Here is a 12,685-nt window from a genome sequence, read left to right as displayed (position 1 = left end):
CGAAAAAACACTTTATCGCGTTCCATTTTTCACAAAGCAAAAGAAATTGTTGTTTAGGAAAATAATTGTGTATGCTGACTGAATGTTATCGAGAAATGTCGAAATTAATCACAAACTACCTGTTTCGTTAGTAATGACTACTAGAACTGTTTGCATTGCCATCTAACATTTGCGGGCGGAAACTAAGTTAAGGTCCTAATATTTTTCGATGCAATCTGTTGAAGCTTTGAGACATGTGCCTGTCAAAATCAGTTTCTACATTGAGAAAATATTTTTTATATAACAAAAACTCTGTTCTGGTTAAATTGCTTTTACCTTAATGCGCATTTCTGTTTTAACGAAGTCTGATAGAAACTTTCATTTTAATACGCAGAAGAAAAAGAATAAAAAAAAATACTGGCTTCATATGCGACTCAGTCTTGTTGCTTACGTCGCCGTAATTCGATCTTGTCGTTTAAAGGTTAATAAGGTCTCGACTGCCGTCCTGACTCATCAAGACCCGACAACGTCGTCTTACGGACCGGACAGCTGACTGAGATCAACCTGATCAGGAGCATGGGATAAATTTCTGGGATAATCGCGCCTGAACAAGCCTCGCGCGAGCAAGTAAATGCGACGTTATCGTTATCGTCACCGCTCTCTGTCTTTCGATTCGCGGGTGCGCGAACAACGGGTGCTTCCCGCGGGACTCACACGCGGGATAATTTGGCGAAATCGACTACTCCCCGAGGGATAGAGAGGAGAGGGATAAGATCGATGAACACGAGCGAGTCGGCAAAAGTTGCCGTACATACTAGACTCTCCTCATCACCGGCGTGCTCATCGCCGGAAACGGCCAACGGACGTAATAAGTGATCGCTCCTACAACTTCTTCGGCGAGAGCACTCTCTTTTCAAGGCCGTCCCGGCCGCCGGCGGAAAGCCTTCCACGGCTGTCCGGATGAATAACGCGAGCGCGCCTTTGTGCGCGCCTGTCGGGAAACGTTACACGCTCGCGTCGCAATAAGTCGCACGATAAAATTGACGCGCGGGAGGAGGGAGGAGATGACGTTTGAAGGAATAATTAATGTCGCCATGGCGGAATGAGAGCGCGGACACAGCGACGCTCGCGCGGCCAGTTAATCGGATGTTGAATGCGTCTCGCTTGGTTCGCCTGACTATCTAAAGCTTTCAGTGGAAAAACGAATCAGACCCGAGCGAATAACACGAAAAATTTCAAATTTCGGGGAAATTCAAGTGAAAGCCAGAGCAGAATTAAATAAAAAGTGTGATTGAAATGGATCGGAGTTTAATTTGCAAGAATAATATTTCATGTAATGGAAGTTGGATATGTGTTATATCTAAGTTATACACGCCCACTGATTTTAGAGTTGCCTAACTCTATAAATCGACGGTCTTATCTAAAAAAAAAAAGAAAAAAAAATGGAGAGAGAATAATCTTAATGTGCCGAGATAAAGGCTGTTGCGACTGTATGTCGCTGACCCGCGCCAAAGGTTATCCGCGAGGATCATTAATCGAAGGGATTTTCCTACCTTTAGGCTTATCCAACGTTATCGCGCGTGTTATCGTGAAATTTTGGTGTAGATATGAAGGCTTGAGGGAGCACAGGCCGGCGTCGTTTTCTGCGGCGGCATCTCATGCGCGGAAATGTTGGCCATTTAATTTGCAAGCCGAACTCAATCGCGCACGATAATTCTCGCGCGGCAATATTTCCGGCCGAAAAAGAGTTCATCGGAAAGTCATTAAAATCGAGCAAATTGAATCGCCCACGAAATTGTTACATCCGGCGATTTTTCTTGTTTTTGTGTTTTTTTTTCGCTCACCCCGCCCCTCCGGGATGCGCTCGTTGCAAATTGTATTTCGCGGCTGTTGAGTCGAAACGAAGCCTCCCGTATGTAATGATAACGAACGGCGACGACGAGCGTGCGTTAAACTCTGCGCGAAAGTTGTTTAGTGCGTCGTCAAATGAAATTCATTTCGCAGCGACTCGAAACCGCTTAAAATTCCCTCGGCAAATTACCTCTCGTCATTATATCGCGTATGGGCGAAAGAGAGAGAGAGAGAGAGAGAGAGAGAGAGAGAGAGAGAGAGAGAGAAGCCTTTATAAAATGCTTTAATAAGAAAGGGAATAAATTGCCGTCCGTTGCTCTCCACGTACTTAGAGCGTACTTACTGTTGTTCATCGCCGACGAGGCGAGGCGTAATTAGAGAATGATTGTCGAATCTGTCGTACGACGGGGAGAGGCAGGAGAGGGAAGGAAAATTGAATTGTGCTAAAGTATTCCCTGATTAATCCATCTCTCGTTGACGAGTCTCCTCGTACGAGAAAAATTTTCGCTCCCTCCGGTCCGGCCTCGTCACCCTCGTGAGGAGGAAACCCTTGGTGACCCGCGCAAATGTTTCGCATCAGCGGGGAGGAAGAGGGGGGAGAAAAAGGGTCGGTTAAACGTATGTAAATGCGAGTTCACGTGACGACATCGCGAAGGAGTTTAATATCTGCCGCGCTTTATAAAGTCGCCGTGAACAAGAGGGAGAATGTGAGAGTGAGAGTGAGAGAGGGAGGAGGGTCAAATGAATTTCATTAACTTGTTAGATTTACCGTCGTTGTCATCGTCGTCGCGAAACATCGTTAATTTCGGAGTAATCGCTGTATTGGCGCGTGCGGCGAATATCCTCTCTCCCGTTATCACTCTCTCACTCTCACTCTCTGCTCCTTTCTCTCTCTCTCTCGTCCGTCCGACGACGATGACAGAGAGAGAAAGCGCGCGATCCAATTTACTATGGAAATCCTACGTCGCATCCCCTATCGAGAAAATCAATTACGTTGAATGAATACAACATGAAGGGTATAAAGGGTTAGCCGCGAGTGCCGCGACCGGTAAGCGGAGCCGAACGCTACGAGACCGGACGCGGCCCAAAGAGGGTGAACTCGGACAGATCTGATTTGTCAAGAGGCAAGAATCGCCGCCGACTGATCTCGTTGCGATCAGGACCCGGGAGGTTCCGTCTGTCGCGCTCTCGAGAGACCGTGAGAGCTCTTGATCCGCCCCCCGGCAGAGAGACAGAGAGAACGAACAAGTGAGGGCTTTCACGCGACTAATTAATTGAAAAAATAAATAAATAGATGCACGATGTTCAGTTTCGGTTTGCACTGTACTGCAACACGAAAGTTCATAGTCGGCGAGCAATTGATCACTTTCGCTCGCGAAAACAAAGCTAATTGCTGATTTACCACTCCGTTGAGTAAGATAAAAGTGTTATTAGTGTCCAGGTGTTGATATATAGAGAAAATATTATAATAAAAATTAAAACAGAAATTAAATTACAACAGAATTTCCATAATTTCAGACTATACGGAATTATTTCTTTAAAAATGTTATGCACGTTTAACAAGTCACTGAAAATCATTGTAATTACTTGAATGTTTGAATTATATATGAAGCTCCTTTATATTATTCAAATAATTAACAAAGATTTTAAGGCTAATAAGGAGTTCATCCTCCCACAATAAACTTTAATATTACATGTTTGTAATATTAAGATAATACTACTACATCCGTTTTCGCTCCTCATTAGTCTTTGAATCTTTGTTAGTTACTTGAATGTTTTTTGTACACATTAGTACGGGTTAGTCAATTAGTCGCGAGTTAGTTGCTACTGCAAGTAATTTGCGAAGCTCATCGGGCTTCTCCGCGAAGTTACAGTTAAAATAACGCAGTAAAGCAAGTCAAGCAGCGCTAAGTCACTCACCTTGGCGGGGTCGGACTTCTCTGACTGCTCGTTGAAAGTCTGCGAACCCCTCGACATGGTGTTCCTGCGGGGTGTCGTCGTGCCATCTTGCGAGGGGCGCACGAACTCGATTCTACCACCCTCGACGACGATATTGGGGGCTGGTGGAAAATTCTCTGTGTTACCGACCGTATCGCAGTAGCCCAAAAAGCCCGCTTTCTCTCCGTACAAGGGGTGGATTTGCCTGCAACAGAGGGTAAAAGGGAAATACTCGCGGCGACAGCAGATGGTGCTTCCGTGTCGTACTCTCCGGAGGAGGAGGGTGGCTTCGCGATTTTCGCGACGCAATGTCGCTCAAACGATTCTACTTTCTTCCTTATCATTCGCGGGACGCCCAGGAAGTATCAGGCGGTTCAATTTCGGTGATCTATGTTTTTTTCTTTTGAAAACCTTCATTCTAGATTTTATTGTCAAACCTAATGCTTCATCCCGAAACGCTTTTCACAAATCTAGAAATGCCAATTTATGTCCCAGATATAAGGATTCAAAAAATAAATTATTTGAAAAATAAACTCGACGTGAGGGAAATGTTAATTAATATCTAAGAGCATTTCCTCCAACGAAAACTATGCACTAATAGAAAAATAAAAAGCATTTATTCGGTGGGTAGTATAATAACATATACTTATTTAAATATAAATTCTTTTGCGTATGTTGTGCTTAAATGAAATAGATAAGTAATCGCTTTCATGAAAAGTTCTTAGACAGTTTTAGGAAAATATATGCTTGCTCATATTTGAAAGAAATTTTGTCTCAACGTGAAAATATGTACATTAGTGCAAGTAAATATGTTATTGATGCAAATAAAATCTTATCAATAAAATCCGTCGCAAATAAATATTTCTTACCTTCCAGATATCTATCTCTCAGTGTGCACGAGAGGCGCAATTAGACAAGCGAGATTCGGAGGGAAAATGAATTGACGCTTGAAAGACAAATTGATACTAATTAAGCATCAATTAATGTCCTGAGACACTTCCTCCAACGATTTTAATTAGATAAGAGACGCGAACGATCGCGTGGGCGCATCACATGCGCCATCGTCGTCGTGTTCTCGTCGAGATAATGCCCGCGAAATTTTCTCGGATGATCGCGTGCTCCATTCTCGTGTCAAATATAACGTCACGACGTCTTGAATCATAAATTTCGTCGTTCGGAAAAGAAAGAGAGAGAGAGAGAGAGAGAGAGAGAGAGAGAGAGAAAGGATGCAAGCTTGACGCATCCTCAATGGACGCATGTCAAACGCATGTGTCCATTGCGACGGATTAGAGGGCCCTGTCCACGCACGAGCGAGTGAATGAACGAAAATGCTTCACACGCCCCATCATCTAATCACATTTCGCAATTAGTTCACGTGAGCGGCCAACGGCCCCGGATCGGCTCGCCTGCATTCTAGCACGACGGCGACGGTGTCATTGTGCAAGCGGAAAAGTGACCGACTTTAAGCACGCTGACAAAGGCGATTCGCTCGACAATTCTCTCCGGCGCGGCGTGCAGACGCGGTGACCGATATTGCACGGACAGATGCGTCTGCGTATCAATGTCAATAATCTCGAACGCAGGAGGAGCGCAGCGGGCGCGACGGGATTACAGAGTAGGAACCAAGCCGCTCTTCATTCTTCACGATTGCGTTCCCCGGCCCTTCGAAAGTCCATCTAGCCTTGCGTCTCTTCTTTTTCCCTCTTCCACCCCCCTCTTTCTCTCTCTCTTTCTGTTCGTTTCTCTTTCGCGCGACGCGCATGCAAATGCGTGAAACGTCACTCTCGCCTCTTTGAAAACGCGCGATCCATAAAGATGCGCGAGTGACTACCGAAACTCACGGGACTTTGAAGATCGAGGGAGGAGGCTCTGCAGGCGACGTTCATTCGCGGCTGATTGTCATCGTATCTTCCACGGAAACGCGCGCTTCCGTTACGATCTTTGCTTTCGCACAAAGGCAGAGGATTCTCTGTGTTCGAGAATAAATCCGCGAGCTTGGAAAACGAATCGATGAATCGATGCTAACGAGTGTCCTCCAAGATATACTTTCTCTAATAAAATATATGAGGAAAGTAGGAAAGCCAGGCGAGAGATATAAAAGTTTAAATATACAAAATAAACAAATGTAAAAAATGGAAACATGAAGTATGAAAATATAGTACGCAAGAGTGTAAAAATTTAAATATAAACGGCGCGATTAGATAAGGGATTCTGATGAAGGCAGTTAATTAATGAAAACAAAGTCGCTTACAAGGGAACACCGCGAACCCTCTTTGATTTTGATACTTTTGTATGTAGAGTAAATCAATACACACTGAGAGAAAAAAATAGTTAAAAAAACTATAATCTCACTATATTTTATAGTTCATTTTAGCCTCAAACATATATTTATAATTCATCTAAACACGAAGATATAGCAAAATGAACAGACATTTATAGTTACCATCTTATTACTCTATGTGTATAGTAAAGCACGCTTTGGGAATATAGTTACATGTACCCATACTTTCCAAATATTCCAATTGTATTGACTATATAAAATAGTTAATTTCTCTTACCATTTAATATTTGCTACATTACGATGTTTTTTATTTCAAATAATTATAATTCTTGGTAAAAGTTTTATATGAGTCAGTTATACTGTATGCTTATATTATAAATATTACAAACATTATGGTGACATTTACTATAAAAAAGATATTCCTAACTATAATCGTTTTACTATGCCATTATAGTTCCAAATATCATACATTTTTCTCTCAGTGCATGAATAACGGTATATTCTATTTGTGCCCTATCGCTATTTAAAGATATGATTTACACTCTCAAAATAAAAAAAAACAATTCCACTTTTTCGTATGTTGTTCTTAAATAAAGGGAGATAAAAAAATTTTTTCGAATAAAAGTTTAATAGTAAGTTAAGTGCTATAAATTAATATAAGCACAAATAAAAAATATAAAAATTTTTTAAATAAAAAAATAATTTAATATAAAAAAATTTTTTTACTATAAAAAAGATATTTTTTATTTATGCTTATGTCAATTTACAGCACTTAACTTACCATTAAACTTTTATGAAAAATTTTTGTCTATCTCCTTTAATTTAAGAGTAATACACGAAAAAGTGGAATCGTCCTTTTTAGTTTGAGAGTGTAAATCATACCTTTAAATAGCGATAGAGCACAAATGGAATATACCGTTATTCATGTATTGATTTACTCTACATACTCACAAAAGTGTATAAAAATTAAAGAGTTCGGATTCGCGGTGTTCCCTTGTTAGCAACGTCTTTCATATTCTCCGCATGTTCGCGGCAGTGCTATTGCTTCTTGCGCGAGATCCACGGTAAATGAACGTGCCGCTTAGCGTGCTACGTAATCGTGGCAGCGCTTCGGTATCAATGGACTCACCTGGGCGACGGTATGGGGCGAGGCTTGTCGAGCGCCAGATCCGAGCTGAGGGGCGAGTCGGGTCCGCGGCCGCTGGAAGCCCTAGAGCATACGGAATTAACGTTAGTTGAATTAGTATTCGGGAAAGCCGGTGGCTTATCTAGGTCTACCTTACGTCCAACGTCAGAGTTCAATGTCCCGGCGACGATTAATCGCGAGCGATACACGCGAGCGCGCGATAGCGTCGCAACGGGAGATTTTGCAGGTTTCACTGTCTCGCGCGACGAGGTGTCCCACGGCGCAATAAGCAATAAGCGTGTGAGATTTCCCGGCTATCTTATCAATCTCCACACCCTGATCGAGGATCTCGATTACTCTCTAAATTTCTCGGGGTGAAATCTCACTCGGGAAGCGGAGTGACCACCGAGTCACTCCAATTACAGTAATTTTTTCACTCATATATGAGCGAGTTTATTCGGAACCGTCGAGTGAATATCTTCACTCGAAATTCAGGGGTGAATCTTCGTCGTCCCGGGTACGTATGCGCTGTAATCAATTGTAATATTCGCTCATATGGATAAGGATTTAGTCTCAGCTTGAGCGAAAGATTCCTGAGTCGAAATTTTGACTCTACTTTTAACCTTACTGTTTCATTCAACACCTATTTTGATATTTTAAACTTGTTTCGAATGAAATTCCACTCCGAGAAATTATTATAATTTAAAATCATAAAGATCGAATTGAATCGCTATTAAAAAATAAAAAAAACAAACATTTTTCTCAATGATGATTCTTTTTTTGACTATTTTGATTTTCTAATGATAATTAAAGTTAATTAGACGTCTCGATATATCGGTCGTTTCTCACCGCCCCGAGGAAACGCCATCCGTATCCCCGACACTTTCCATTTCGACTGACAACGTAATCTCGCGGCTTCTCCAACGAAACCGAACGAGCCGGAGGCTCGGATTTGCGCCGGCTGACAAGCGATTAGAGAGAAGACCGTTAGGTTGGCGCCCATAAATTCCGCGTGAATGCGCGAGGACCGACGCGGGAGTCGCGCTTTCGCGCGAATCCGAGAAACCGCTCTTCTCGCAGCGGGGAGTCCCGCGTGCAAAAGCGCGAAAGGTGATCGCGACGAAAAGTCACGAGTCCGAGAACGTGTTGCGTAAGGAAAGAATTCTAGTATTCGCACGTTCGGTCTCGGCGCAAAAGTTCGACTCAAGTTCCACTCGATAATTCAAAGTTCAATATTCAATAATTAGTTCAATAGTTGGAGTTCGATATCCAATGCCGATGCGCGTGACAAAAATGAAATTCGCGAAATTCGTCCACTACGAATTATCACACTGCGAAAAGATGAGATTGATCTAACTAAGATCATAGTTATATTTCTGGCCCCAACCATATTTTCTGGCTTTCTCCAACACTAAAATGGTGACATAACATGCATTTAAGATGCATATAAATTGCTCCTAAGCAAGATAACCTAAGTCCTGCGCTACAGAGAGAGAGAGAGAGAGAAAGAAGCTTAGTAAAATAAAAAAATTCACATATGGAAAAAATTATGATATAGTCTTGAATGCAATAAAAATTTCGACTAAAAGAGTGCAGCCGAGTTTAATCTCATTTTTGCGGCATTGAAAATCTTAAATTATTTTTTTATGAAATTATAGCTATCAATTAAAGATATATAAGTTTCAAAGTAATGCACCTCACCATTTGGGAGAAAGTAATCCAAAAAATATACATGTTCTGTCAAAATAAGTGGCCTCTTGTGTGGAAAAACTGAAGTAAGTGCGAGCTGTCGAATTCGACCAAGGCAGACAGATATACACACGTTCTTGCGTAATGTTTTTCCCGTAACTAATTCGCAGCCTGCAAGAACATATGTGACTGCCGGTCATGGTTGATTCTCGAAAGGCTTATTTAAGAAATATACATGTAAAATGTATAGTTATACAAGAAACGTACAGGAAATATTCCACTACCACTAACATTATAGTAAAATTTAATGAAAAAATGGTATTCTCGGCCATAATTTATAATAATCATTTCTCTGTGCGATTATAGAGTTAGAAATACCAAACATTTTTTTTCAGTATATCGAAATTGGTGCGAAGCTGTGGCCTCAATCATATTTTCTGGCTTTCTCCAACATTAAAATAGTGACATAACATGCATTTAAGATGCATATAAATTGCTCCTAAGCAAGATAACCTAAGTCTTGCGCTAGAAAGAAAGAGAGAGAGAGAGAGAGAGAGAGAGAGAGAGAGAGAAGTTTAGTAAAATAAAAAAATTCACATATGGAAAAAACTATGATATAGTCTTGAATGCAATAAAAATTTCGACTGAAAGAATGCAGCCGAGTTTAGTCTCATTTTTGCGGCATTCAAAATTTTAAATTATTTTTTGATGAAATTATAGCTATCAATTAAAAATATATAAGTTTCAACACTGTGGCTATAGTGAAATCGTCGCGAAATCAAGCGCGATGTATGTCATGCTTTGAAACACGCCGGTGTATTTTTGTCGCGACTTTGTTCCCGCAGAAGAGCAGATTAGGTAACAATGACTGGCCGGGATGCAATAACAACGACGACGACGACGACACCGACGCTGGGATGCGTCGCGACGCGGAACGTCGCCGCGCAGCCTCGCAGCTTATGCGGATCCCCGCTGCTCGACGAGTGGCGGCGGTGGTGTTTTTGCTCGCCTCCCCGAGCGCTCTCGCACTTCCGCTCGCAAATCCTCGGACCGCCGCATTTGGAGCTCTTGGCAGCCGTTCAGACGTCCGCGATGAAATATCTAGCACGGGTGACTTTGATCTTCCACGACGCGCGCGCACGAAACGACGTGGATGCGTGCGAATAACGCGTACGTGAGTGCGTGCGTGCGTGCGTCGTATGCGCCCTCACGCCCTCGCTCGCCCGCTCGCTCGCAAATGTTCGCACATAACACTCTGGGAACCAGGAAGTCCCACCGCGTTGTGCGAGTGAGATGTCTCGATACCGGGTGTCGAGTGCCGACGAACAACACGTCCGTGACGAAATTTCCGGCCGGCGGGGAGGATTCGGTCTAAATGTGCACGGGGAGACAATTTTATAGCAAGAATTACTACACGATTTTGTGACCAACGAATAGATTTCGAGATTCTGCAGTAATTCACTGTCCTCTCCATTTGCAGTCAATTACTGTAGAATGTCGATCTATTTTCACAGTAAAAATTCTATAATAATTTTGAATATACACTAAGAAAAAAATGTCTAATAAACAGTATTTACTTTGTGCTAATATTAGCACTAGTGTTGATACTAGAGTACTGGGTATATTAGTAATATATCTACTTATACAAATATAACATTTTTCAAATAAAAAAGGAAATATATATTTTTTTAATTACATTTTTCAAATATATATTTTTTTGAAACCTTAACTTTTTTTATGAAAGCAACTGTTTACCTAAATAAAAGAAATAAGAGTAAATATGTTATTAGTACCTACCGAATGAATATTTATTATTTCTTAGATATTTTGTCTCTTAGTGTATAAAATTCTCTCCATTGGAATAAAGATCAAAGAGAAAGAGAAAGTGTATCCCATTTGTGTTTCGGAGAAAGCAAAATATTTCTAAAATTCTTCAGATACACGCGAGTTTACTTTCTTTTGATTTATTTTCTTTTATGTTTATCTAATCTTCAGTTTTATTGACGAGTGTGCAATTTGTATTCTGAGCGCACCTGCTCTCCTTTTCTCTTTTTATTGCCATCATTTTCTTCCCCTCCGTGTCAAACAGATTATCCGCGTTTATGGACCAGTGCGAATAAACAAATAAATATGTATTATCGCGAATGTTAAATCTGCTTTTCCACGTGACAATGGGAGAATGCTTGAGAAAATATTGTAATTTTCGAAGACGTGCGTGGCACAAGCGCGTTTTCAAACGAAGTCGTCGTGTCATCGCAGTCCGCCACACAGCGTGGCGGCACTTTCTCCTCCGTCGATCGAAAATCGAATGGGAACGCGTGGGAGAGGGCTAATTGATTCGCCTCGGGGGCCGGACACCCGATATAAACGCTCGCACAGCGGAGGACACACGCGTGTTCCCGCGCTCGCGCGACAGCTGCGTCCATATGGGAGGCGCGGCGAAGATTCGCGTTGACCCCCTTCCTCGCATTCTCACGTGGCACGGCAAGGGTGAATCACCCTCGCTAAAATTCTAAAAGCGCCTGTTTCCCAAAAGTCTATTACGGAGCACTTAGAATCATGCGCAGCGCGGTATTTCTGCCGGCCGGCCTGAAGCCGGCGGAGTGCGTCCGCGAGTGATCGTTGCACCCGATGCACCTCGCTTGGCAAGCCACCTAAAAGTGCTCCGGCCGTGATTTACTGATTTGTTGATATTCGATGGAACATCTCTCTCTCTCTCTCTCTCTCTCTTATACGAAGAAATCGGTCGACGAACAAGAAGGTCAAGTGGAAGCGAGACGGTGAATTTTCTTTCCCGTTTCTCATCATCGCGGCCGATGGGTGTAATCTATGGGGTTTCTCGATTTCTCCAACGTCGCATGATAACGGAAATATTCGTCTTGTTAAGGCCGAGCGAGTGAATTCGCCCCTGCATCACTCACGTGATGTTTTATTACGCGTTCGATCAGTTTTGATGGATGGTGTATGTTCAAGAGAACTTGGGAGATGCGTTTTTCATGTTACTTCCCACTTTTCTTTTCTGCTGTTCTCTTTTTTTTGGAGATTTCACTTTTTCCCGAGAGAATCGAGCCAAGGCGAAAAATTGCCGCCTCGACTCTCGCAGCAGTAGGAGCAAGAAACTCGAGCTCTTTTCTGAAACTCTTCCGCAAATGTTGGTCGATCTTTCCTCTCTCTCTCTTGTGCGCGCGGTAAAAGGGGCGCACCGCGCATGCAACGGCAATTCCGCGTCGGGCAATGCAGCGGCGGCACTTAGCCACGCCGTTTATCCTCTTTTTCAGCGACGCAATTCGCTCTCTTGTAACTTCGCACAATTGCCAGATCGTTAAGTCGTAACCGAGGGACGTTAGAGGGCGGAGAAGAGAGGGCGCGAAATGGCGCGGACATCGTGCAATCTCGGATTCGCGCGCGTTGCGAATCGGAACGGAATCCGTCGGCGCGGTAGAGACTCTCTCTCGCACTCGAGAAACCCAATTTGTCGGCGGCGAGTCGCTTTTGCTCGGCACGTGTCGTAAAAATTTCGACATAACGTCCCTCGGCGAGACGAGGCGAGGCGAGGCGAGACGACGCCTCGGAATACGCGATTGCCGCATTCGCCTGATATTCCGCAACGGGAGTAAAAACGACGGAAGACGGAGGAAGGCGGGCTCACCTTTGAAGAGACGAAAAACGTAAAAAAATAAGATCGCGCCGCTATCGACAAAAGTGCCGGCTCGGCCGCGTAAGCACGGCCGACGTTCTTGTACAAGCCGGCAGAGGGCCCAGCCAGCGGCTCGCGGACTCGGCGATTCGCGAGTAGCCATAATTACATCCGCGAACAAGCC

At 43.1% G+C, this 12,685-nt stretch overlaps 1 protein-coding gene across 5 annotated transcripts in view; it reads right to left on the bottom strand.

The window, feature by feature from the left end:
- Positions 1-12,685, bottom strand: part of LOC116843654 — a 307,139-nt gene that overhangs the window by 173,149 nt on the left and 121,305 nt on the right. For all 5 annotated transcript variants that reach the window (XM_032814240.1, XM_032814259.1, XM_032814279.1 and 2 more), the window contains exons 3-4: positions 7,179-7,259; positions 3,751-3,973 (exon numbers count right to left, since the gene is read on the bottom strand). In XM_032814240.1, the coding sequence (XP_032670131.1) occupies positions 3,751-3,973; positions 7,179-7,259 (304 nt within the window). The remainder of the gene's footprint in view (positions 1-3,750; positions 3,974-7,178; positions 7,260-12,685) is intronic.

This window comes from Odontomachus brunneus, unplaced genomic scaffold (assembly GCF_010583005.1).
Source record: "Odontomachus brunneus isolate Ranch 3 - 2012 unplaced genomic scaffold, Obru_v1 Obru_scaffold_003, whole genome shotgun sequence".
Classification (NCBI taxonomy): Eukaryota; Metazoa; Arthropoda; class Insecta; order Hymenoptera; family Formicidae; genus Odontomachus; species Odontomachus brunneus.
Note: the sequence above shows the minus strand (reverse complement) of the source record. Positions and strands in the feature narration are given on the sequence as shown.